The 26,947-nt window shown below is 42.7% G+C and overlaps 1 protein-coding gene across 1 annotated transcript; it reads left to right on the top strand.

Moving 5' to 3' along the window:
• Positions 1-257: 257 nt before the first annotated feature.
• Ripk1 (receptor interacting serine/threonine kinase 1) lies at positions 258-26,918 on the top strand. The gene is made up of 10 exons (XM_032884363.1): positions 258-477; positions 1,168-1,324; positions 4,006-4,143; positions 5,895-6,123; positions 7,566-7,715; positions 11,997-12,073; positions 18,463-18,553; positions 19,494-20,036; positions 21,911-22,051; positions 24,415-26,918. Exons 1-10 carry the CDS (start codon positions 314-316, stop codon positions 24,699-24,701), a joined length of 1,977 nt encoding a protein of 658 aa, XP_032740254.1. The 5' UTR covers positions 258-313; the 3' UTR covers positions 24,702-26,918.
• Positions 26,919-26,947: the final 29 nt, after the last annotated feature.

Genomic DNA, 26,947 nt, shown 5'->3' on the forward strand with positions numbered 1-26,947 from the left:
AACAAAGGCACTCCACATATGTGGTCCTTTGGGAGTTGAGGAGTTCTGAAACAGGACTCACTGTATTGTTCTAACTGGTCTGGGACTCACTGTGGAGTACAAGCTAGCCTCAGACCTTCAATCCTCCTGACTCAGCCTCCTGGGCAATAGGATTCCAGGCATGTACCACTATCCCTGACAACATGCAGTATTTTTGGTTTTGGTTTTCTAAATCGTGGTCTTTTTGCCCTGAAATATCCTCTCTGATTGCTTTATAGGACACAGCCCTAAGCAAGAACCAAAGGTGGTGGGTTGGAGATTCTGAGCATTCAAGATGCAGCCAGACATGTCCTTGGACAATATTAAAATGGCATCCGATGACCTGCTGGAGAGGAAAGACCTAGACAGCGGAGGCTTCGGGAAGGTGTCCTTGTGTTTCCACAGAACCCATGGATTTGTCATCCTGAAAAAAGTATACACGGGACCCAACCGTGCTGAGTGAGTCAGGAGCAGAAATGGGTTTCTGACTGCAGAAGGTAGTGGCTAAACACATAAAGTTTTAAATGAGGCTGACCCGCGGGGAGACTTGGCTCACTGACTGGATGAAGGGTGCCCATAACTCTTATTATTATGTTGGATGAGGACTTTGGAGTTAATTAAAAAGATACTAGTGCTTGATGGGAATGTATGGGAAAGGCATCCCTGAAGACAGGAAGCTGGATAATAAGGGAGGCCATGAGAAGAAAGCAGAGCCGTGGATACAGACACTGAAGCCTGAAGTACAAAAAGAGGCCAGTCCCATCATGGGAAATCCCAGCCACCCTGTGAGAGGCTGTAAAGGTGGAGGGCTTCTCTCCTCCTCAGGCTGGTTTGAGAGGGATGCCTGTCTTATTGTGTTTCCCAGTTCAGTCTCCATCAGGCCAGACCAGCGCTGAATTTTTCATTAATTGATTTGCTGCCATGAGTGCCTGGCTTCCAGTTCCTAAGACAAGGCAGGAGGGAGGGGTTTAGATGAAGAGAAGCCTCTCTGCCCCCCTAGGACCTGTCTGCCTGGAGGAGACCGGAACAGACCTGATTGTGACAAATGTTTGCAACATGGTCGCACTGCAGGGACACTGGAGCTTCTTCAGCACCTGGGTAGAAGGGTTTGCCCTGCCCTGCTCAGCCTAGCTGCTCTCCTGCCCACAGGTACAATGAAGCTCTCTTGGAAGAGGGGAAGATGATGCACAGACTGAGACACGAACGAGTGGTGAAGCTACTAGGCATCATCATAGAGGAGGGGAATTACTCGCTGGTGATGGAGTACATGGAGCAGGGCAACCTGATGCACGTGCTGAAGACCAAGGTAGGTGGCACCTAAGGCAGTCAGTGCTGAAGTGTCAAGTGCTAGCTGCTCTTGGGGTTTCGTTTGTAGCTTTCCGGTTGGAAATTTGGGTTTATGGTTTGGATATCTTTGCTCGCTCGCTTGCTCGCTTGCTTTCTGGCATGCTTTCTTTCCTTACTTTCGTTTGTTTTTGTTTTTTGTTGGAGTTTTTGTTATTGTTGATTTCTGCAACTCGATATATAGACCACAGGCTGGCCTTGAACTCACAGAAATCCGCCTACCTCTGCCTCCTCAATGCTAGGATTAAAGGTGTTTGCCACCACGGTTGGCTTCATTTGGATTTCTGTGCCTCTTCCAGCCTTGGGGATCGTCTCCCCGACTCAGGCCCCATTTATGTCTGTATGACCACTTGAGGTTCCCTCTTTGCTGACCCACCTAGTCTTTCTCCAGTCCACAGTTGGCAGACGGACCTTCTTCCAGTAACACCCGGTCTGACAGAGATGTGTGTAAATGATAACAAATTTGAGTTCCTTGATGAAAATGTCTGTGTTGCAGATGACAGGTAGTAATTTACAAAAGCACGTGCACTGTCACTGACTATAAGAGAAAGAGGGGTATTCGCAATTGTAATCTTAGACCATTTAAGAAGTTGCTCTAGATTAAATCTAGAATATAAACCTCAGCAATATAAAATTTAAAATCAGGGAGAAGAGGAATTACGAAAACTGGGTAATTGTTTGAAGTTCCTGTATGGATTAGGATCTGAGTCTTGTGCTAGTTCTTCAGGAGCCCATAGCTGATACAACACCAGCAAGTACAAGACGCAGAAGAAGCAATGGAGCATCTGATGTTATGGTGTCTGATAGGCACACAGTTGCCTGCTGCAGAACACGGGCGAGGTGCCCCGCCCAATCTGAGCTAGGTGGGACAGGATTCCCGAAGGACAAGTTGAAGCACATAACTAAGGAGCAAACGTTCCAGGCACAGAGATGACATGTGGGAAGGAATTAGGGGATGACAGTTTGTAGAACTGCCAGTCACCAACTTTCGCCAGAGCACAGATTGCATGTAAGGGACAGAAACATTTAGCTGCCTTTGTACCAAATATTTCCCCTCCCTCCATCTCCCCACACCTGACAAATGTCAAATCAGCAGATCTCTCAGAAACGCGAACATGGTGGGAAGGATAAAAGATGATACACATGACATTGTAAGCATGTGTATCATTGTAAGGTAAGATTAGCCATGGGACAGAAGTAGGCATTTAGATCCAGAGATGAGTCATCTGTGAGGAAAGGCTTCAGTGGGTCAGCCAATAATAACCTTCAAAAGATAAGGACAAGAAGAGTCAAGGACCCAAGAGAACCAGGAAGAGGTTAGGTAGGGAACAATCATACCTCCTAATAAGACTTTCCTGAACATATATAGATGAAGACAGGAACAGTCTCTGCTGCTATTTTTAATTAATCAATTAATTTTTGCAAGCAAGGGCAATGAGAATGCTGCTCTCAAACGTTTAGATCCTTTTGCCTCAGCCTCCTTAGTATCTGGGACGACAGGTGTGTACCACCAGATCCAGCCTTCTGCTCTCTTTTATACTGTGGAAGTCAAGCGCTGATGCTGTGGTTCAGTTTCAGCGTGGATAAATATGGTGTGAAGGCTGTGGTTTGGTATGACTTGGGAATCTAAGCTCCACCCCCTTAACCTTTTCACCTGTAAACCATTAACAGACACTTAAAAGTTTTTAAGAGTCATTCATTCTGTAAGCTGGTCTTAGTATTGAGAAAAACTGAAATGATACTACTAAAACAGAAACATGCATTTCTTAAATAATATATTGAGGTTGATATAATTAGAGTATAATTTTAAGAGTGACCTAAGATTCTACAAAGATCTGCCAGGTCACCACATAAATACTACATGGTATTATGCACGTGGCCGAGATGCTTATGTGGTAGTTGGCACTGTTAACATGCTTCCCCGAATTCCATTTCTCTCTGTGCCATTTCACATTCCCATTTCCCTGATGTTGTTATTCCTATGTAAATGCCAGTGTCATTTCACAACAGTATGCCGTGGAAATGTTTGTAGGTTTACTGTTTATTCAGATATTCTAAACATTACCTTAGCTATACGGAGGCAATCTTTGGAATAGCAGGAGAATTGGAAGTAATAGTAACAAAAATAATAAATGTCATTGTTTAAAGGGATTTGGCTTCATGGTTTTTTAAACATGAGTTTTTATTACATAATGTACTAAATTATGTCATAGAATACCAAGTAGTCCCAGGTTATTCTATTATAAAGTATTTACTTATTTTTTTAAATATATTTCATCATTTTCTCCTTCCCTTTCCTCCCTCCAACACCTCCCATGTACCCCTCTCCACCCTCTCAATTGCTTTCTCTCAAATTCATGGCTTCTTCTTATGGTATTTTTATATGCATGTAGATTGGCACAGAATTTATTTCTATTTTTTCACTAAACAAAATATAGCAGTAGCTATCCTGTAGGCCCTGGGGTAGGGTCTTTCTTGAAGGAGCTTGTTTCCCAGGGACAGCAGTGCTATGGACCACATGGTGGGAGGAACCTGCTAACACTAACCTTGGGCCCTCATCCCATCGGCATGGATGGAGAAGTTGTTCTTGCCTGTTAGATTACCTCTCCATTACTTCATAGACCTAATGTGTCATTTCATTAGGAAAGTGTCCCACTTTCTGTGAAAGGAAGGATAATCGTGGAGATCATAGAAGGCATGCACTACTTACATGACGAAGGTGTGATACACAAGGACCTGAAGCCTGAAAATATCCTCGTTGACCGTGACTTTCACATTAAGGTAATCCACAGTCTGTACACGTTGAGAAGGCTGAGTGATTGTAGTCTGATTTTCCACTAGAAACCCATTGCTATAGTTGATCATGATAAAAGAGGACCTAGCTCAGCACGGAGCACGGTGCTGCTTGCAAGGCTAGCATGGTACAAGGTGTGGGCTTGACTGGATCGAAGGATACTGTGATGGAAAAGATCTCATCCCTGGTTCCTGGGTTTTGTTTCCCTCTGATTAGATTTGGAAACACTCAAGGGTTGCTGCCTTCCCTGTGGAATGGGCTATCTGCTCATCATCTTTCCCAGGAAATCTTGTGACTGAGACTTCTCCACCCTGGAGAGAAAGGGAGTATAGAAGTGTGTGGAGAGTATTCTTAAAATTCAGAAAAGGCTTAAAAGCAGTAGTAAATCAACCATTTTGGCCTCAGAATCCTCCACTTTGTGGAGCAAGGGGCATAGTTCAGTGGAGAAAACTAGTCTCGCACATCTTTGGTCCTAGACTCAGTCCTGGCTCTCCAAGACAAAGACTTCTGCTTTGACATCCCGTTTATGTCTATTTTCATTTAAGGAGTCAATTTACTTTTGAAAATTCTTTTTATCATAGCAGAGGTAATAAGGAAAATGCAGCCTATTCAGGAGCTACATGTAACTGAGGGAGCAACAGCACACATAATTCGTCTTGGTAGCTAGAATCCAAGCTGGAGACCTAAAGGGGGGCCAGGTAGCTCAGGGCCAGAGTTCTGGGTTTCATCCCCACACCTACACCAACAAGAAACAAAAAGATCCTGAAAACATTTAGCACTGGGGAAGAACCAGGACCTGCCTACAAGATCCGCATCAGACGCCATTCGAGTCTCAGACGTCTTTCATTCTTTCAATTAAGAACTTACCCTTTGTGTTCTGGGTTAAAATCTGTGCATTTCAGGTAGGCACATGCTCTATCTAGCTCCTCCCTAAATGCTTCTTAGAGGCAGAAGAGGACCACCTCCTTGGATTGCCCCGTAACTGTCCTCCTCTGCCATTTCCCCTTGCCACTTTATTCTTTGCTGCGTCTGACTTGGTTATCTTTTTCTCTGCCTTTATGTGTTTCGATTTCCTTCTCTCCATCCTGTCTTCTCTTAGGTGCAAACTGCCAACACAAAACAAGTAGCAGCAACAGTCCCACCCTCAGGGTGGCTTTGGGATGCTCAGAGAAACAACCACGGTCCTCTGGATGTTATTGGGCAAATGAAAGGTGTGGTAACCAGTCTCTGTCTTCCCCAGAAAAGACCAAAACAAAAACAAATATGCAAAGTAAATGAGAAATTAGCACAAACACAGTTTTGTTGTCTTGCCCCAGTGTTATTGGTTAAGAATTGAGATGCCAAGGCCCCAGCACGATAGCTCAGCTAGTAAAGATGCTTTGCTGCTGGGCGTGAAGACCCAAGTTCAATCCCAGTATGGAGCGAAAGGACTTCTGCAAGTTGTCTTCTGACTCACACACACATCTTGAAATATGTGCCCCCTCAAAATAAATAAAAATAAATAAACAAATAAATGTTTAAAAGAAACTTTAAAAAATAATTGATATGCTAGCATTTTACATGAACATTCTGAGAGTCTATTGAGAGGTAACTATTCTAGATAGGCCCATGCAGCAACTGAAAAATTGATTGTGCCACACATGTACTGGATAAGCCCCAGACTTGAATTCATGAAAATCCAGTTTGATTTACTCATAAGCCTTCATGATAAGTTCCGTTGGCCCCTCTTCTCTTCCAGATAGCCGATCTTGGTGTGGCTTCCTTTAAGACATGGAGCAAACTGACTAAGGAGGAACACAACAAGCAGAGGGAAGCCAGCAGCATCACCAAGAAGAACGGAGGCACCCTCTACTACATGGCACCGGAACACCTGACTGACATCAACGCAAAGCCCACAGAGAAGTCAGATGTGTACAGCTTCGGCATTGTGCTTTGGGCAATATTTGCTAATAAGGAGCCCTATGAGAGTAAGACATGTATAGTCATGGGATTTTGATAGTAGTGAAAACCGTTAGATGAGGGTTGGTGAGAAGGCTCAGTGAGTAAAGGCATTTACCACTGACCCTGACAACCTAAGTTCAGTCCAAATTCCAGGACTTATGTGGAGAAGGAGGGAACTGACTTCTGAAAATTGATCTCTGACTTCTCTGTACATGCACTGTAGCATGCAGATATATCTCCTCTCTCTCTCTCTCTCTCTCTCTCTCTCTCTATCTCTCTCTCTCTCTCTCTCCCCTCTATTCTCTTTTCTTTCTGTCTCTTGATGTACACAAACACTCCCACACTAAACTTTTTAAATATCATTTTTAAACATAAACTGATGCCCTTTAGTTAATTCTGTTAAAATCTATAATTGTTCATTTAATTGCTTTCTGTAGTGTCATAAAAGCCAATCCCATATCTAATTTATTCACTGCTATTTATTTAGCAGATACACACACATACCCACCACAGGGTGGGAAGCGCCAGCCTGAAATATTAGGTACTGAGGAGACCTTTGTTGGATTAGTCATCCCAGTTTAGGATGGGGTGAGTAGACTCCTTTATAATATAGCTCAGCTTGGGAGTTGCTATAAAACTCCAGTATTCTTCCTGGAGTGGGGACGGCCATACTTTGATTTATTTGTGAACGAGCCTTTTTCATTGCTTACTGTGGGCAGTTCAGTCAGCTGGGATGTAAAGGAAACTAAGTCGTTGTTTGTACAGGGAAAAAGTCATCCTTCCATGTGTGTAAAGGAATGACTGCCTTCTATGACTTCTTCATGATTACCAGCACCAGTAGATCAGGGATCGTCATCTCTTTGCTGGTGACTCTTAAACCTTAGTGTCTGACCATGGCCAAGACATCCACAGACCTGTCAGACCCAGCAAGTATACCACAGGAACCTCCAAAGTAGCATCCCCCGAAAAAGTTGCCAAGTTTATCAGCACAGTACAGGTTGCTTACCACCCACACTGAATGGCACAGTAAGCAACTTTAACTGTTCTCATCATGATTGTTTTTACCAAAACCCCTCAGTCTTGATTCTAGAGTATCGGTTATCATGTATATTTTTAAGTCACTCTCATTAATCTGAGCTTCTTAAAGCCCTGGCCATCCTGTATTTGCCTCTGTATTGAACTATGAAGAATGCTATGACTTTACCCATTTATTCTGTTTGTTCTGTGAAAAGGTAGCTTTGTTCTGATTTTTTGTCTTTCTTCTGCAAAGTCAAAACATCATCCTATCATTCTGTAGTAGACTACATCAGCTCCTTGCTACAAGGTTGCTACTTTATGGAATGAGACAGCCATGGAAAAAGCATACCCTAGGTAGAGACAAAATATCAGTATTATCCAGGTCCTGTCATCTTCCTGCTTGAGAGCAGAGTGGGACTGAGCCCTAACTGAAGTTCACCCCTCTTTGCAGATGTCATCTGTACTGAGCAGTTCTTGGTCTGCATAAACTCTGGGAACAGGCCAAATGTGGAGGACATCCTTGAGTTCTGTCCAAGGGAGATCATCAGCCTCATGGAGCGGTGTTGGCAGACCAACCCAGAAGACAGGCCAACATTTTTTGGTAAGAATGGGTTGTATGCCTATTTCGGCTGCATCTGACAGGATGGCACTCTTCAGCAAGGTGACACTGGTAATTTAGTTTCTTTTCCTGTTGCTGAGACAAAGAGGACAAAGCAACTCGAGGAAAAGGTTTATTTTGGCTCAGTTCAAGGGTACAGTCTACCATGGCATGGTGGGAGGTCACAGTAGCTGGAGCCCGAGGCGGCTGGCCACATTGCATCTACGGTCACAAAGGAGGCAGACATAGATGCTGGAGTCATTTGCTCTCTCCTTTTATCCAGTGCAAGGTCCCAGCCCATGGGATGCTGCTGCCCACATTCAGGGTGGGCTTTCCCTGCTTCACACCCCCACAGACACATCTAGAAGTTGGTAAGAGAGTCAGCCATCACTTAGGAACATACTTTGAGTACCACTTCACCTGTGGCTTCAAACTGACTGGAAAGATTTCAAACATCTTGTCAATGAAAAGGTCTACCCTTCCACAAAGCATGGGCTTCTTCATTTCCTTCTTTAGTTTGGGGAATTAGCGTTGTTATTGTAGCACATATGCTTGCCATTTTAGCTCTTGTAAGGATACTGTCTAGTGGTATGAAGTCCGTTCCATTTTCAACAATACCTACCACTATCCATCTCCAAGATCCCTCAGCCTGGAGCACAACCCTGTACTCAGGAAGTGTTAACTCCACTTCCCCTTTCCTCTCTCCCCTCTCCAGCCTTAACAGTCACTATTCTATTGACTCTGGCTGCACCAAGTATCTCATGTAAGCAAAAATTGCACAATACTTCTATTTTGTATCTGTTGTATTTTACCAGCTGTCTTTAAGGTCCATCCATGTGACAGAATGTGTCAAAATGTACTTTTTATTGCAGAAAAATACTCTACTCTGTAGATAGACAGTTTGTGTGTGTGTGTGTTCGTCTGTTGGTAAGCACTTGGCCTAACTATTTCTAGCTTCTTTCCCTTATGCCTCCTTAGTTGGCATCCTACTGGCAGCCTTAGAAATGAACTCTGGCATATAGGCTGGCCCTACAGTTGAGGAAAAGGAAGGAGACACGAGCATTTGGCCCATCCCCTAGACTACCTAGGAGTGTGCAGTAGGCCAAAGGAGAAAAGCGGAGATACAGTAGGAGCTACTCGGGAGTGTACATAGCACCATATTGTTGTATTTCTGTGAGAAAACAGAACTGGAGTTCCAGCCATTCCACCTTGTAAGCCAAGCTGACCTCACATTTACAGAAATACCATGCCTCTGCCTTCTGGTTGCTGTGATTACAGGAATGCGCTGCCATGCATGACTAGACACACCTCTTACAGGTCCCACATCTCCTGACAGTGTTGTCAACTGAGAACCAAGCCATACATTGAAGGTTGTTCAAGATTCAAACTGCAGCATTTTCTTGTAGGTTCTTAAACTTGTTCTAGAGTTCTATCTTGAGTCATCTGTAGTGGTTTTTTCCATGGTTTTCAAGCACATTCAAGGCATTATCCATATGTCATTTTATCGCATGGCTTATTTTTCCAGTTTGCCATTTTATCACCCTGACTGAAGTATGTAAGCCTTTCCTTTCTCCTCACACATTTCTCCTTACACATGGAGGGTGCATCAGACCATGCTGCAGCTTTGCTTCTATCTTCATAATCTTCATAAAATCTCTAAAAGAAAGCCCTTGGCTTTTATTTACCCATTGTTTTGATTGTCATGTGTCATTTTTCTGATACTACATATATTTACACTTCTGACACCATGCAGGCTATCATGAGATTCCACATTTAAGAACTTATCACCCACATTGTACACATAGCATACCTAGGTGTCTTACTCAGGGTTTCTATTCCTGCACAAACATCATGACCAAGAAACAAGTTGGAGAGGAAAGGGTTTATTCATCTCACACTTCTACCTGTTCAAGACCAAAGGAAGTCAGGACTGGAACTCCCACAGGGCAGGAAGCAGGAGCTGATGCAGAGGCCATGGAGAGATTTTACTTACTGTCTCTCTTCCCCTGGCTTGCTCACTTGCTTTCCTATAGAACCCAGGACCACCAGCCCAGGGATGGTACCACCCACAAGGGGCCCTCCCCCACTGATCACTAATTGAGAAAATGCCTCACAGCTGGGTCTCATGGAGGCGTTTTCTCTGCGATAACTCCAGCTTGTGTTAAGTTGACACACAAAACCAGCCAGTACGCCAGGCTTCTGCCCAGCATATCCCATCTCAGGTTTGGTAATAGGCAGGCTATTCTGGCTCAGGAAATAGTACACTTAAGTATAACTCCATGTTGTAGGATATTAAACTCAGAAACAGCCAGATGAAAGAGGTGTTCGGGTAGGGATTGCTGTGCCTCCAGACCCTTTGCAGGCAATGCCTGCCTCTCAGCACTTTTTTCTTCACTAACCTAGAATGTCTTTGGACCCCACCATTTATGAGTTTATGTAGGAGTTTTTCTGTGTGGGCACAGTTAAGCAAATCACTGGTCATTAGTGACTGAACTTAATCTCCAGTTTCTCTCCCGAGGCATCACACTGTGGTAACCAGCATTCCAGCTCCAATCAGTGGCATGGCTTTTCTAATGATCGTCCTTTGTGCTAAGGCTGTTACTCCCCTTGCTTCTGCCCCAACGACACCTTTATTTCATTAGGAGACTCAGGGATTTTTAAGAGCTACCTGTAGTATTGTAAGAGCTTGTTACCAGCTTCAGGCAGGAAAGTTCTGGCTTCCTCTTTGATGATCTCTTATATCATCCTGGCAGGGATTGACAAGCCTCTCACCAGTTTGGAGGTTGTCTTAATTACTATTCTGTTGCTGTGATAAGACACCAGAACCAAGACAATTTATAGAAGAGTTTATTGGGGTTTACAGCTGCAGAGGGCTGGGACTACCATGACAAGGAGCACGACTGCAAGCAGGCAGGCATGGTGCTCACATCTTGAGACACAACCATAAAGCAGAGATAGTTAACTGAGGATGTCTTGGGCTTTTGAAACCTCAGAAGCCTTCACCGAATGACACACCTCCTCCAACAAGGCCACACCTACTAATCCTTCCCAAACAGTCCCACCGACTGAGGACCAAGCATTCAAATATATCAACCTATGGGGACCATTCTCATTCAAACTATCACAGAAGTCTAGGCTGTCCATTGAGTTTGTGGGAATAGGGTAAAATCATGGTTGTTTTCTGTGGCATTAGCTGGTTAGTAGATTGATCATTGATCAAACGTTTTGTGTGCTAGTAGGCTGCTGTTGCATGCTTAGTTCTTTGGTAGAAAAGAAAGCTCTTGTTGTTGTTTTGTTACTGCTATTGTGAGTGCCTGGTGATATTTCTGGATTGATAGCTTTTCAGCTTTAACCGTGGGATGTATGAGTGAGGCACAGTGAACTTAGTGCCATGTGTTTTTACAGACCCTGAGGTTCAAGCCACTTTGTCTACCTTTCTTTCTCCCAAATTATACATGTTTGTTTTATATATACTATCTAGGATGTTTTATTAAACTTAGATGGAAGAATAAGGGAAAATATTGCTAACCTATCCTCCTAGAACTGAAGATTTCCTGTTTTGTTTTGTTTTGTTTTGTTAAGATCAGGCCTCACTCAGTAAAGGGCAGGCTACCTTGGAACTCATCCCCGAACTTGTGTCAGACTCTCTTTCTCAGCCTGGGGTTACATGCATAATTTACCATATCTAGCACCACCCCCACCTCCATTCTAGTAGCTCTAGCTTCTTAGTGCCAGAGATAGAAAATGTGCAGTTCAGTCATCTTTATTAACTTGGAAATTACCTCACACTATCAGGACTATGCTGTGGCCAGAGTAAGGCATACTGTTCTGCTGAAGTCAGGGACTGAAAGTGTCTACCTGGCATTGAGCTCTGGTCTCTTCATCAAACTTAATGTCATTGCTTTGTCTACATACTATGATAAGTGACTTAAAAATAATAGATTATTAATATTTGATACTTTAATTAAGAAATTTGGGGAGCTGGTGAGTTGGCCTTGTTGGTAAACTGTCTGGCAAGCAGGAGGACCTGAATTTAATCAGGTTCCCATTGAGAAGCCAGTTGTGGTGATAAGTTCTTGTAATTCCAGTGCTGGGGAGGCAGACACTCATTTCCTGGCAGACTAGCCTTGGCAGGGTCTAGACCAGCAAGAGACCCTGTCTCAAAAAGCAGGGTGGATGGCAGCTAAGGGACAGCTAATGCTGTCTTTGGGCCTACATACACACTCACACACATGAAAACATGCACAAAAGATAAAAAAGTTAAAGGACTGTTTTTTCATACAGGCATTGAAGAAGAATTTAAGCCTTTTTACTTAAGTCAATTTGAAGAATATGTAGAAGAGGATGTGGCAAGTTTAAAGGTGAGTGATCGGACAAGTGCCCAGAACAGCAGCATACCAAAATGCACTGTCAGTCATCAAAGCTAGCAGATTTGAAATGAGCTAGCTTGGTGAGCACGAAACAAAGTTAGCAAGTATATGAAGTATCATGTTGTCTCATTTCTCCATGCACAAAAGGAGAGGGAAATATATAAAACAATACAAACAAGAAAAAGAAAAACAAAAGACACCCAGCATCACTTGAAGAGACTGAATTGTACAAGTGGGTCAGTCATTCTGAGGAATTTATAAAATACTTCGTGGGGATACGACTCAGTGATAGATTATGCACGAGGCTTTGAGTTCTGTTTCCAGCACCACAAAACAAGCAAATAACTACACATACTCTGTGTGTGTGTGTGTGTGTGTGTGTGTGTGTATACGCATGAGCCCAAATAGAAAGAGAAGAAATATGTCTATTAAGATAGTCAAAGGACTATACATGGACTGACCCTGGACTCTGACCTCATAGGTAGCAATGAATAGCTAACAAAAGAACCAGTGGAAGGGGAAGCCCTTGGTCCTGCCAAGACTGAACCCCCAGTGAACGTGATTGTTGGGGAGCGGACAGTAATGGGGGGAGGATGGGAAGAGGAACACCCATATAGAGGGGGAGGGGGAGGGGTTAGGGGGATGTTGGCCCAGAAACCGGAAAAGGAAATGACAATCAAAATGTAAATAAGAAATACTCAAGTTAATAAAGATAAAAAAAAAGATAGTCAAAGGAATATGAAAATAAAAACACTAATCCACAAGTTAATGCTGAGAGGGAAGTCATAGAGAAGCAAGCAGATACTGCTAGAGAACAGTCATTTGAGAACCAAACACATGCTTTCAAGCAAAGCTGGTTTCTCAATGTACTTTGTGTTGTGGTAAAAATAAAAAAGGGACGGAACTGGTTCCTGTGTGTAGTTCCGGCTCCAGCAGGCCATTGGAACTAGTGCTAATTTATCTCAGCGGCTCCACGCTGCCCCCAAGTACTCTTTGACCCAGGCAGGTCGCTGCCATGCCAGTTTCATACAGAGACCTACTATCTCTCGGTTCTCTTCCTGTGGACTCTTCACATTTCTAGCATCCACCCCCTGGTCCCAGTGGCAGCTACCCTCTCATAACTCTCTGCCGCTGCTCTGTTCACATTCCCAACATCTGCTGCCTAATAGTTATGGTCTAAACTCCCAACAAACCATTAAAATTAAGACTCAACACACTCAACCCAACAATCAGATTTATATGTTAAATTCTCAATCCACAATTCATCCGTACAATAAACTCACAACCAATTGATGAGGATATAAACCACCCACCTTGATAAGATAAATTTGCCTACAGAAATCCATCATCCTTCGCTGTCTCCATCTTGATTCTCCTTCTCTCCCACCTTACAAGAACTTTGTCCCTGCCTTATTTTTTTTACTGTCCAATCATGGCCTTGACCTAACTTATGCCAGCCCTCACCTGTATATAGACATCAACCTACACTTCATACTAAGCTCTGAGTCAAGTCAACAGCATTTAAGACTGAAGTGGAGAATTTGCTTTTGGAGTCTGAGAGGTATATCAAAGTGCAGTTTCCACCCACCAGCTCTCCCTCTCCCTCTCCCTCTCCCTCTCCCTCTCCTTCCCCCTCCCCCTCCCCCTCTCCCTCTCCCTCCCCCTTCCTCCCCCTCTCCCTCTCCTTCCTTCCTTCCCTCCTTAGTTGTCACTATGCCACCATAACTGTCTCAGGATTACACACACATAGATGTGAAAGGTAAACTCCAATAAATAAGCAATGGGAGCAAACTGATTTCCAAGTAAGTAGGCAGGTAGATAGAGAAACTAGTTAGAGTTTCCAGACTTCAGAGGGATACTTACACTATAAAAGAGACATACAATAATCGAGGTAGACATCAAGTGGAGAAAAGCATTGCCATAAGCAGGAATAATAATAATAATAATAATAATAATAATAATAATAATAATAATAACAATAAGCTTGATAATGAAAAAAAGGTTCAGTTCACAGAAAGATACAGTAGCTTTCAATGTGGACATACCCATGGTAATATTTTCTTAAACATACACATCAAAAAATGATAGAACTCAGAGAAAAATAGACAAATCCTAACCTTGCTAAGTAATACATCCATCTTTAATTGATACAGCAAACAGATCCAAACAATCAGTAAGGAGTTTGACTGTTTGAAACACATTTTTAATACAAGACCTAATACAAACATATAAATCTTTTTATCAAATAACCTCTAAACAACTGCTGTCTTAGCAGTTACAACTGCTGTCTTATTTTCTTTCTATGATAAAATACTCTGACAAAGGCAACTGAAAGGGAAAAGGGTTTATTTGGCCCACAATTCCAGGTTCAGTCAATTATTACAAGGTCAAGGTAGCAGGAACTTAAAGCAGCTAGTCACATTATAATCCACAGTCAAGAGCAAAAAACAATTAATTCATGTACCCATGTTAACACTCTGCTTGTTTTTCTCCACTCTATAATTCTCTCTGCCAAAGGAGTGGTGCCACCACACACAGTGGGCTTGTCATCAGAGTAATCAAAATAATCCCCCACAGACTTGTCCACAGGCCAATCTAATGTAGACAGTGCCCTACTGAGACTCTCTTCCTAGCTGACTCTAGAGTAGACAGTTAAAATTAACCATCACATTTTCCTTCGAATAGTAACCATCACACCTACTGTCAATAGTTTTAAAAAGCACAGAATGTTTTTAAGATGAACATATATAAACATTTGAAAAGTAACTGAAGAGGTGGATCAGTGATTTAGAACCCTTACTGTTTCTCCCCAAAGACTGAGGAGCACAGAACCCAGAGGAATCTTACAAGTCAGAAAGACAAGCTACTGCCTCAAATCATGGACAGAAGCAAGACATAGAAACACACACTCAGCAGGCTCAAATACATCTCTATGAGTTTGGGGCTAGCCAAATCTATACAGTGGACTCTGTTTCAAAAACAACAACAGAAAAGAAAAAACAAAAACAAAAACAAAAATGCACAGACAAAGTACTGAAGTCAACAGATCACCAAAGAGAATGCTCAAGCAGCCAGCAGCTACATCAGAAAAGTATATAACCCTACCAGTAATCTGGGAAATGCAAAATAAAACCAGAGCAGGTGATACAGCGTGTCCATAGATGGGCAAACATGTAGAAACTTTTTACAAAGACCTGAAAGAACACTAAATAAATGCTGGGGTGCTTGTGGGATGAGGGAAGCAGATAGTCCACTAGAGATGTAGCTTTCCTAGTGCCACTGCTGTAGAGACACAATCCTAATGACAAATCCCTCCATGTCCTTTAGACAATGCAACAAACTTAAGTTGGCATGGGGGAAAGAGAAAGGAACAAACAAGCATACCACTCTAGGCAGCAGATGATGTAGCTAAAACAATGTTTTTAAACAAGAATCATCATCATAATAGGAAGAAATACCATATCACTGACCAGCAAATCTCTGAACTGTATCTGTCCTCACAGAAAAACAAATTGAATCACTTACAGTTTTTCACCTCTAAGATTACCATTTTCGAATGTCTGATAATAGTGTTGGTAAAATTGCAGAACAGTAGACATCCCAATTGGTGAAGTTTCTTGGAAGGTAAATTACCAGTAAGGCATTGTAGAAGCCTATCCTCACATATGTGTTCAAAGCATTATGAAACTGCCCGTGCAGGGACACTTAGAGCCTTAGGAGCCCATCCTAGCATACACATGCAAACTTGAACTATCAAAAGTTGCTTATACCTTAGTTAACAAGTAAAAAAATGGCAACAATGTGAACGTCTTAAATAGACCCCAAATCATGATGTGATGACTCAGCAGGGTCTTCAAGACTTGATAATAAGAAGGAAAAGTCACACAACAGCACTGTTGCTATTCCCTTCTTATTAAAAATGGTGTGTGTGTGTGTGTGTGTGTGTGTGTGTGTGTGTGTGTGTGTGAGAGAGAGAGAGAGAGAGAGAGGCGCCAGTGCCTAGAGGGAGGAAAGGGCTGTGCCTCCCACTCTGAATGAAATTCTCCGCAAAGAACAGGGTAGAGGTTCGGAGGGAACAGCACACAGAGGTGGTTCTGCATGTTCTGCATTGTGGGAATTTTCAAGACTCTTACTTAAATACGTTGTGTATTGAAAAATAACTATAAAAATCACTTTCACAAAATGTTTAAAAAATGCACGAAAATTCTAGGCATGGTAACACATGGTGACATTCTTTAATCCCAGCACTTGGGGCAAGTAGATATCTGTAAGTTCAAGGTCAGCCTGATCTATATAACTGAGTTCCAAAACAACATAGGGCTACAGAGTGAGACCCTGACTTATACAAAACAATACTTAAACCTAAATTTCATGATAATTAAAAACAATATATAAAATTCTACAAGATGTAGACATACAATATGCTGTGGCATTCCTTTCCAAATAATGCATTTATTCAGGAAATGATTTTGAACCACTTACTAATATTAATATTCTGCTAAGAAGAAAATACAAATGTGAATAGAAAAAAAACTTGGAGGAAAGTTATAAAAATGTTATATCTTTGGTAGGCTTTAAAAATATAATTTTCTACATTTCATATTTTCTTCAACAAAAAATATTATTTATATGAAGAGGAAAATTATCTCTCTCATCACCTTCCCCTAATCCTGAGGATTGATCTTAGGACCTTGTGCACCCTAGGCAAGGACAAATACATGTAAAATGGACTTTCTAGCCATGTGAAGTATATCACCACTTTCCATTTTTAGAGTTTTATCGTCACGAACTTACTAAATAGTAAGTCCCTACTTCTCCCTCTCCTAGTCTCTGGTGGTCTTTATTTTCTGTCTCTGAATTTCCCTGTTCTAGGTAGCCCACAGGAAATAAAGCCATACAGTGTTTTTCCATTGTGGAAGCGTTTTGTTTACCATGTCATTTATTTTGTTGCTGAATAATATTCCACTGGGTGGATAGTTCCACACTTGTCTGTGACCCTTCTCTTGGTGGATGTCAGGGCTATTTCTCCCTTTGAGCTACTGTTGAACGGTGCCGTGGAAACACTGGTGTACAGGTTTTGGGGCCTAGTGTGTGCTTCCACTTCTTTGTGCTATTTACTTAGGAATGGAATGGGCAGACCGTGCAGACATCCTGTTTTAGTTTTAGGAGCCTTTAAACTATTTTCCAGGGCATCAGAACCACTCACATTCTTTACCAGCATCTACAGGAGTTCAGTTTATCCCCACCATCGTGTTGTTTTGATGTTATGGTCGTCCTCTTTGTGTTCTGTTTGAGCCATTCTGTTCAACGTGAAGCGGCATTTCCTGGCGGATGAGCGTCTCTCCTGGGCTGCTGCTAGTTCCCATTATATATATATATATCTTCTTTGGAGAAACACTACTTCAATTTTTCCACTTTGGGGGTATTTGTATGTTTTCGTTTTGACAGTGTCAAACCAATAGCTAAAGCCTATCTCCAATTCATGGTTCACCTGACTCTGCCCCATGTGCTGGGCTTACAGATGTGTCCCACCCCTGGGCCTGGCTACCAGGACCTTGTATGTGCTGGGCAGTCTTCTACCATCAGGTTATATCTGCAGCCCTCCCTTTGCGAGTGTCTAAATTGGTTATTGGTAGGGTATGGATGGTGGTGGTAGTTGTTGTTGCTATCGTTGTTGAGCTGGAGAAGTTTTTTGTATATTCTGAATATTCTTCTCTTATCAAATATATATAATTTACAAATATTTTCCTACCCTGTGGATTGCCTTTTCACTCTTTTGATAGTTCCTTCTGATGCACACGCTTTAATTTTGATGTGACACATATTTGACTTGATTGCATGAGATCTGAAAGCATTAGCTGTGCTTTCGGTGTCATTGTCAGGAAATTGTTGCCAGGACCAGCGCCATGACTAATTTCTCCTGTACTTTCTTCTTAGAGTATTATACTTGGAGCCCTTAAATTTGAGTTATTGATATATTTTGAGTTAATTTTTACATATGATAAGGGCCATCTTAATTTTTTACATGTGGATGTCCAGTTTTCCCCTCACTGAATGTTCCAAGCTACCCTGGTCAAACATCAGTTAGCCATGTAATGGGGGTGGAGAGTAATTCTAAGCTACCTTTCCTGCACCTTTTATCTGTGTTTCTGTTTTATGTAAGTATCTGATTTTGCTAGCTTTGTGGTAACTTTTGAAATCAGGAAATATAAGTCCTCCAACTATGTGAATTTTTGGTTTATCTCTTGGGAAAATGTTTAGTTTACGGGAAAATGTTACTGATTATTAAATTTGTATGAAATGTCTTGATGGTGTGAAGAGATGGATTCTTTTCAGAATAATTTTCTACTGGTTACTAAAGTGTGTCTTCTCATTTATAGAAAGAATATCCAAGTCAAAGCCCAGTTTTGAAGAGAATGTTTTCTCTGCAGCATGACTGTGTGCCCTTACCTCCAAGCAGGTCAAATTCAGGTAACGAACCTATTCATTCATTTGCATACTCACTCATTCACTTTACCCTTAAAATACTTCTGAAAACCAGAAGAAAAATAAGATCAAACAACTGACTTAATAGAATGTATGTGTCCTCTAGAATCTAGTCACGTATCTTAGAAATACTTTTTAACTATATGCTCACCAAAATCATAGTGTCCTGACACAAGTGATCTGATGTATTTCACAGAAAGACAATGACAATTCAGGAGGAAGTCAGGGACACATGTGGATGCATCGTCCTTGAGACCAGAGTACTGCAGAAAAGTTGGTCTCAGATTCACACAGGGGTGCTTTTTTATTAGGTCAAAAGGGAAGACAATATGAGATACCAAGGTCACTGCCATCTCATCTCATCTGGAGCAAATTACCAAACCCCATCCAGTCCTGCACACTCCACAAGCCGTGTGTGTGTGTGTGTGTGTGTGTGTGTGTGTGTGTGTGTGTGTGTGTGTGTGTGTGTCTGAGTCTGTGTACCATATATGTACAGTGCCCATGGCAGCCAAAAGAGGGCATCAGATCTGGAACTTTAGTTACAGGTTGTTGTGAACCGCCCTAAGTCCTCAGCAAGAATAAGAGTGCCCTGAATTGTTGAGCCATTTCTCCAGGATGTGCACAGGACACAGCTACTGCTGTTTTAGACTCCACAGGGTTTCAAGGTGATAGTCACCATCTCATTCCAATGAAAGTCCCCTTCTGCCTCAGCCGTCCCTGCAACACTCTCTCTTTTGTTGCTTGTGATAATTTTCCTGTGTACTTCCTTGACAGCCAGGGTTCCTGCTGCTCACATACTAAACTTAAAGGAACGGAACTATGATATGCTTTTCCTGATTCTTTTTCAGTATGTCACTCAAGGACAGGTTCACAAGTACTCAAGTGTTATTTACTTTTTACACTGATCATTTCTTCTCTGCTACAGAACAACCCGGTTCGCTGCACAGTTCCCAGGGACTCCCGGTGGGACCTGTGGAGGAGTCCTGGTTTTCTTCCTCCCCAGAGTACCCACAGGAAGAGAATGAGCGCAGTGTGCAGGCTAAACTGCAAGAAGAAGCCAGCTATCATGCTTTTGGAATATTTGCAGAAAAACAGACAAAATCACAGCCAAGGCCGAATGAGGCTTACAACAGAGAGGAGGAAAGGAAGCGAAGGGTCTCCCATGACCCCTTTGCACAGCAGAGAGTTCATGAGAATGTTAAGAGTGCAGGAGCAAAAGGTCTTCCTTATCCCAGCACAACCAGTCATGGAAATGCAGCGCACCAGCTGTCAGGGCCAGCCAGCCAAACCAAAGTGCCACTTTGGAACAACGGAGTATATAATCATCATGGGTTTGGAGCTACAGGTACAGGAGTTTGGTATGGGCCAAGTATAAGCCAACCATATAATGCTTATAAAACTCCAGTGCCTGAGACCAACCTACCAGGAAGCATACCCACCATGCCATACATCTCCTTGGCACCACCAGGTAAATGAATTTTTTAATAATCCCCATCTTGTCCTTTTTTTTACCCTTAAGAATGAAGCACCACTAGCACTGATTCTAAGTTATTGATGGGAACAAAGGGTATGTTACTTAGAGCCTGTAGCTGGCTGCTACAGCCTTACACGTTGAAACGGTCTCCATCAAACCAGTCTGTGTGTAATTGTGTTTATGTGTTTACCTGTGACTCATCATGGACGTCTCCAAGTGGATTATAGATCCTTATACCTGATAGGCATCTTTCTTTAGCCTGCATGAGATACTAATCTCAAGAGACCCAGCCACTCCAATAAATGGGAAATATTTTCTTAAATTCTTTTATTTTGCTTCTTGTCTTCTGAGGCTAAGAAAGAAGTCTTAGGTATTTTTGTTTCATATTTAGATATAAACTACAATTTGTGGTAAGAAAGGTGTTTTTCAGCTTCCATAGCTCTCTCTGGTAAGATCCAAGCTAGTTGATGTAGTTTCTAATATTTTAGCATTGAAAAGACTTAGTATTTGTCATTATTACCAAATAATCGTTCCCATGCTGCCTTCACTTAACCAGATGTCATCAGTAGCCCTTCACTTATCCAGATGTTAGCAGTAACTGTACTGTGTCCTAGGCATCCTGGAACTAGAATAGGTAGAAAAAGCTTTGAGAACCACAGAACTTTCTGAATTGGCTGTGTAGCTCAATGGTACAGAGCTGGCCTAGCATGCATGAGGCCCTGTGGTCCTTGATACAAAACAAGCACACAAAAGACCAGTTTCTGTCAAAATGGCCAATTCCCCAAAGTCCCCTGCCTTTTCTGTAGGTTTTCCTGTAAGTTCTGTGGAAAGCACATTGGTGGACTAGGTATTGAGTAGGATCTATAACCATACATATCAGACACACTTTTGTTCCCTTTGCATTTTCACCTAAAATGTTCTGTGTCGCCATTATGTTTTATTCACTCACAATTAATTCAATAAAAATCCCTAGAGTGCTTCCTGCTTTGTACCATGATGCTGGAGAGCTGTAACATGAGCAAACAGTCTGAGCTTCTTTCCTCGTGGAGCTCGAATCTGAGTAGGTGGAAAGCATTCATAACCAACATCTAACATGCCGTTTTCTGGTCCTGTCTCCATATGAGTAGCCCTGTCTTACTAGTTTGCTGCAGGAGTCCTTTCTCTCCCTTTAGGCCCCAGTCCTGCCAAGAAGAGATCCCCTTAATGATGCTGAGTCTTTGCCAGCAGTAGGGGATCTCAGTTCACAGTCAGTCATGGAATTACCAAGGCGTAAGGAGGATCTCATAGACCACCCACTTAGTAGATGAACAGATTGTATTTCTCACTGCAGCATGATTCTTTTCCTTGCTTCTGTGACCCAGTATAAGTAACAAATGTGAGCTTTCTAACACCACTGCCATCGAAGGAGGATGGGTTACCAGTAAGTGGGAAAGGAGAATAAAGTAGCACTTGAGTTGCTATCTGTTGTTTTGAGTGATACTACTGTAAACACAGATGTAGAAAGATCTTTAGGCAGTCTGTCTGTCTGTCTCTGTGTCTCTCTACATGTGTATATGTGTACAGACATACCTAGAATGGGATTACCAAACTATGGTCGTTCTATCTTTAATTTCTAAGAAACCCAATACTGTCATCCATGTTGGTTATATCATTTTCATTCCCAACAACGTATAGACCCTTCACATTCCCACATTCTTGCCAACACTGATGTCTTTTGTTAATGGTTGTGAAGTCAAGAAGCCACATTATAAAGAAGTGACTGTTAAGGGTATCAGGATAAGCAGTTGAGCATCTGTAATAAAGCCCCATACCTTTACACGCCATGCTTTCAATCCCATGCACTTACCTATGTCTCTTTTTCCATTCAGATGACTCCATAAGATGTACTATATACAATAGTTCTCGTGTTCAGATTGGAAACTACAACTATATGGATCTTGGACTGAGTTCACAACCACCAACCAACACTTGCAAAGTAGAGTCAACTTCCAGGCACCAAGCCATCTTTGGTAAAATTCTTAAGGACCAATACTGGGCTAAGGTGTAGCTATGGTACACTGCCTGCCTAGCATGCATGAAGCCTTGAATTCAGTCCTTAGCACTGAAGGGAATATTTTTTTAAAGGGTGTAGTATCTTATGACTTGGACATCTCTTGACCATTTTTAAATTCTTGAGAGGAACATGATAGAATCTTAGGGTTTCTTTTAACATTCTCTCTGAGTTATCCTGTTTTCTCCTTAATGTTATTTTAGATTTATATGTTATTTGTATGACTGTTTTGTCTTCACATACTACATGCATGCCTGGTGCCTACAGAGGTCAGAAGAGGGTGTCAGATCCTTTGGAACTGGAGTTATGAACAGTTGTGAGCTCTGTGAATGCCAGGAACTGACCCAAGCAAGAACAAGGGCTCTTAACTGCTGAGCCATCTACTCCAGCCCCTACCCAGTAGTTTCTAACTCCTTTGTAATCTAATTGGTAGTAGTGCTATAAAGCTTAAACTAGTCAAAGAGTTAAAAACATAGGCCACTGCCTGTGAATGTTAAATTTATCATCCATGATCCTGTTCAGACTTAGGGAAATCGCTCCCTTGACCCTACAGCAAAGGGATTCTATAAAGTCTGTACAGGAGACCATGCCCTCCATAGCACTCTGTAATCAAAACGAGTGCTCAGAAGTGTCCACAGCTCTCTCCATGTGTGGTAATGTATGCCTATAGTCCATCACTAGGGCGGTTAAAGTGGGAAGATGGTGAGTCCCAGGCCACCCTGGCCATAGCAAGACCCTGTCTCAGAAAGAAACCAGAACTCAACTTTTTGATTTCCTTAGGGGTTGCTATTTTTTTCTATGAAGGGGTGCTTAATAGGCAAGGCACTGATGGCCCTGAGGTCTGTCTGTCATTGGAGTGCAGAAGCAGTCACAGGTAGTTTGCACAAGGATGAAGACAGATACGGTTCCTGAAACTATTTACAAAAAAACAGAAGCCAGACTGGGCCCACAGGCCACATGAATCCCTGTACTACTCTATTGAGGAGTGACCTTTAAAATGCCTGAGAGAGGGGTTCTCAGCTTTTGAGGAACCGAAGTTTCCTTTGTGACTCTACTGACACCAGGGCTCTACAGAGACAGTTACCTTAGGCGGTTCTTAGTCTGCTGCCATAGTTGTCAGACTCTGCACTGTGGTACTCAAGAAACAATGGGAGCTGAGGGAGGAACAAGGTGGGGCTTCCCTTAGGTTCAGCCGCCTGAGGTGCATGAGGTCCAAAGACTTATGGTGACTTTTTTTTTCTTTTTTTGTGAGATGCTCTTGCTCTCTTTCTCTCTTTCCCCTCTTCCCTCCCTCTTTCCCTCTCTCTCTGTCTCATCTATCTATCTATCATCTATCTATCTATCTATCTATCTATCTATCTATCTATCTTCTTCTCTACCACCACGTGTGTGTGTGTGTGTGTGTGTGTGTGTGTGTGTGTGTGTGTATCTATGTATCTGTGTATCTCTGTTTCTATGTATCTACACACAGAGAGACACATATAGCTCTGGTTGCCCTGGGTCTTGTTCTGTAGATCAGACTGGCCTTGAACTCACATAAATCCACCTGCTTCTGTCTCCCAAGTGCTAGGATTAAAGGCATGTGCCACCACACTGGGCTATTTCTTATCTTCATGTGTTCCCTTTATGTGTTATTTTTTTGTGACCATCTAAGGTGATGGAGCTAATGGCAAGAGAAAGGTCATATATATAAAAAATGAAAGGTCTTTGATTTGATAGACAAAGAAAACCTTGAAAAGTTCATATTCCTCATTGACTGAGAGATAAGGGAAGACATAATAATTAAATGAAGGTTACACTTGGTCTCATCAGTGTCCTTGTTAAGAGAAAAGTGAACTGTCTAAAAATGGGTGGTCCTGGACTACACCACATATAAGTTGACAGTTTCCCTGCCCCCACCACTGCCCATTATGCCCAGTTAGTCTAACTAGAAGAGTCTAACTCCCAAGTGGAGTTGAATAGAGCATCTAGCCATGTAGAGCATGTGCTCATGAGCCTGAGTTATGGCTCAGGAAGGTGCACATCTGCCGAGAAGGAAGCAGCACCTTATTTTAACTCATGTAAAGACTCGTATTGGCTGATGGTAGGTCAAGTATTGTCCAACAAATCAATGACAGTTGTTATCACCAGGCATAGTGGTGCACACTATAATCCTAGTCCCAGGGAGACAAAGGGGCTACAGAGCAAGATTATCTTTTAAAAAGTTTCCTTTCTATGTCTTCATATTTTCTTTTTACTTTTCTGGACCCTTTCATCAACACAGGACACTAGACTGGTTGAATGGGCTGCAGCCTGATGCTTCTTCTCTTTTCTATTTAATAGCTAACACCACTAGCCTGACTGATAAACACCTGAACCCCATCAGGGAAAACATGGGAAAGCAGTGGAAAAACTGTGCCCGAAAGCTGGGCTTCACTGAGTCTCAGATCGACGAAATCGACCATGACTATGAAAGAGATGGACTGAAAGAGAAAGTTTACCAAATGCTTCAGAAGTGGCTGATGCGGGAAGGCACCAAGGGAGCCACGGTGGGAAAGCTGGCCCAGGCTCTTCACCAGTGTTGCAGGACAGACCTGCTGAACCAGCTGATTCAGGCCAGCCAGAGTTAGGCCTGGGCAGGCTCTGGCAGTGGAAACCTAACTGTTCATCTGGTGCACAAACCCCTCTTGCCCCCTAGCCTTCAGTACAAGCTCTGCATCTGAGCGCACAGTGTGAATGGGAAGAGAGATCTGAAGCCCACAGCGATTCTTCTGAAAGTACAAGCATGCAGACTGCTGAGCGGTCCAGGACCAGTAAGAGATAAAAATAAAAAGAATGGTCTATTGGGTTTTGAAAGGGAGAGGAGATGTTGGGGGAGAAAGACGGTCTTCGTTGCGCTTGTGTCATAGTCTCCACTTAGGTGTTTTTCTCAGTTTCCCGTGCTTTCAGTGGGTAAGGGGGAGACAAACAAGCAAAAAACATTTAAAGGATGTAAAATCAGCTAGCTTCCCACTTCATGTACTGCGAGTACAGTAAAGTTCTGCTCCAATGTCTTATATGAGGCACAACTCTTCTAAAAATCATAAAAATCATGCTGTTAATTTTAGCATCCAATGCTGTACTGTCACCTTAAGCTTTAAGAATCATGTCCAATTCTAGTCTATGAAATTGTCAATTAATGAGGAATTTTTAAGGAGTGCTAAAGAGAAAAAAGTCCAGGGCAGCGAGAGATCTTCAGGTACCGGCGGTCATCACAGAACTGCCGCCGTTTGTGACTACTGTAAAAAAGCGACTTTACGTTTCTAAAGTTCTCCTACCGTTCTCGTGCTTCATGCAGTTTCCCAGCCTGTGCACCCCACAGAGGGAACAGATGTGCAGGAAACACTGATCAGGAAATACCATCTCTTCCTTCCTGGATATGACTGGCACCGTAGCACTGCTCACTGCTCAATAAACTCTCTCGGCAGTTTACTCCAGTGTACTGTAGAAATACGTTTCTTCCGTGAGCCACGAATTAAAACGGACAGCTTCACGGTCTGCTTCCTGTGCCTTTGGGAAGCCCATATGCAACCTAAAAGTGAGTGAAGAAGCTGGGGTAGAAGACCGAAGCCACTTAAGCCCAAGTGCAGTCACTGCTGGCACCTGCTGGTCACAGCCCGTGCAGTGAATCCCCTCCAACTTCAGCAGATAGAGCACTGCCAGGATGAGCTGCAAAGCCGCTTTGGCCTTGTTGGCCATTCTGGCACTAGTTGGCACTTCATCCTCCTTGTTGGGCTATCCTGTACTTGGTACAGGACACTTGGGAGCATTCCTGGCCTCTGTCCACAAGATGCCAAAAGTACAAGTCAACCACACCCTACAGGTGTGACAAAAATAACTAGACATTGCTACATGTTCTTGGGAGGGACTCCCCTGAAACGTTATACCCCATCCCACCAGACAAGGTTTCTCGGTTCTAGCTGTCCTGGAACTCACTCTGTAGACCAGGTTGGTTTCCAACTCAGAGATCCACCTGCCTCTGCCTCTTGAGTTCTGGGATTAAAGGCCTGTGCTGCCGCCACCCACCCAGCTTTCCGCTGTAAGTTTGTATGACTTAGTTCTCCTGTCACACGGGCCAGGGTCATTTTTAACTGCATAGAACATACACAGTGGAAGAGAATTGGAATAGGGAAAGTTCCAGGCTTTCCTGAAGGAGCCTGAGTAGTCTTTAAATGTTTTCCTCTTAACCTCTGTTCTAATGCTGTTTTAAGAAGATGGAACTAAGAATACTTTCTGTGAAGTTTTAAGGGGAAAAAAGTAGCCATGGAGGCCAGAGCTGGTTTTGGAATTGCAGTAGCAATCGGGGTCCTAACAATAAAATCACGTCTGTGGTGTTCAGACAGGGAAGTGTGTTGGTGTCTCCTGTGCATTCCCCCTTTGCTGAAGATAGGTGCTTCAGGTCCAGGCCCAGACTGAGCACAGACTTTCAGATCTTTTCCATACTCATCACTGACAGCCTGTGTGAGTTGAAGGATGGCCAGCAGATGAAGCCATGTACTCTCACGGTGTGCTGGCCAGCCCCTTGTACAAGATCTGGACCCATGTCACAAAGCCAGTCATTGACAGGGACCTTTAAGTACTCCCATTTGCATCCACTACCATGATAACTGGTGACTTTGTACTCAGTGGTACCTGCCCCAAACAAGTCCCCCTGGGAGCCCAGCATGGAGTCAGAACACCTCTTTAAAGCCACTTCCTAAGCTGTGTCTGAGGTACAATATATATGTATGTATGTATATATGTATATGTATATACATATATATTTGTACTTTAAATACAGGCTATTGAATAAAGTTTGTAAGAATATACTGCCTGTGTTGGTGTCTCCTGTGCATTC

The sequence above is a fragment of the Rattus rattus genome, chromosome 14 (assembly GCF_011064425.1).
Source record: "Rattus rattus isolate New Zealand chromosome 14, Rrattus_CSIRO_v1, whole genome shotgun sequence".
Taxonomy (NCBI): Eukaryota; Metazoa; Chordata; class Mammalia; order Rodentia; family Muridae; genus Rattus; species Rattus rattus.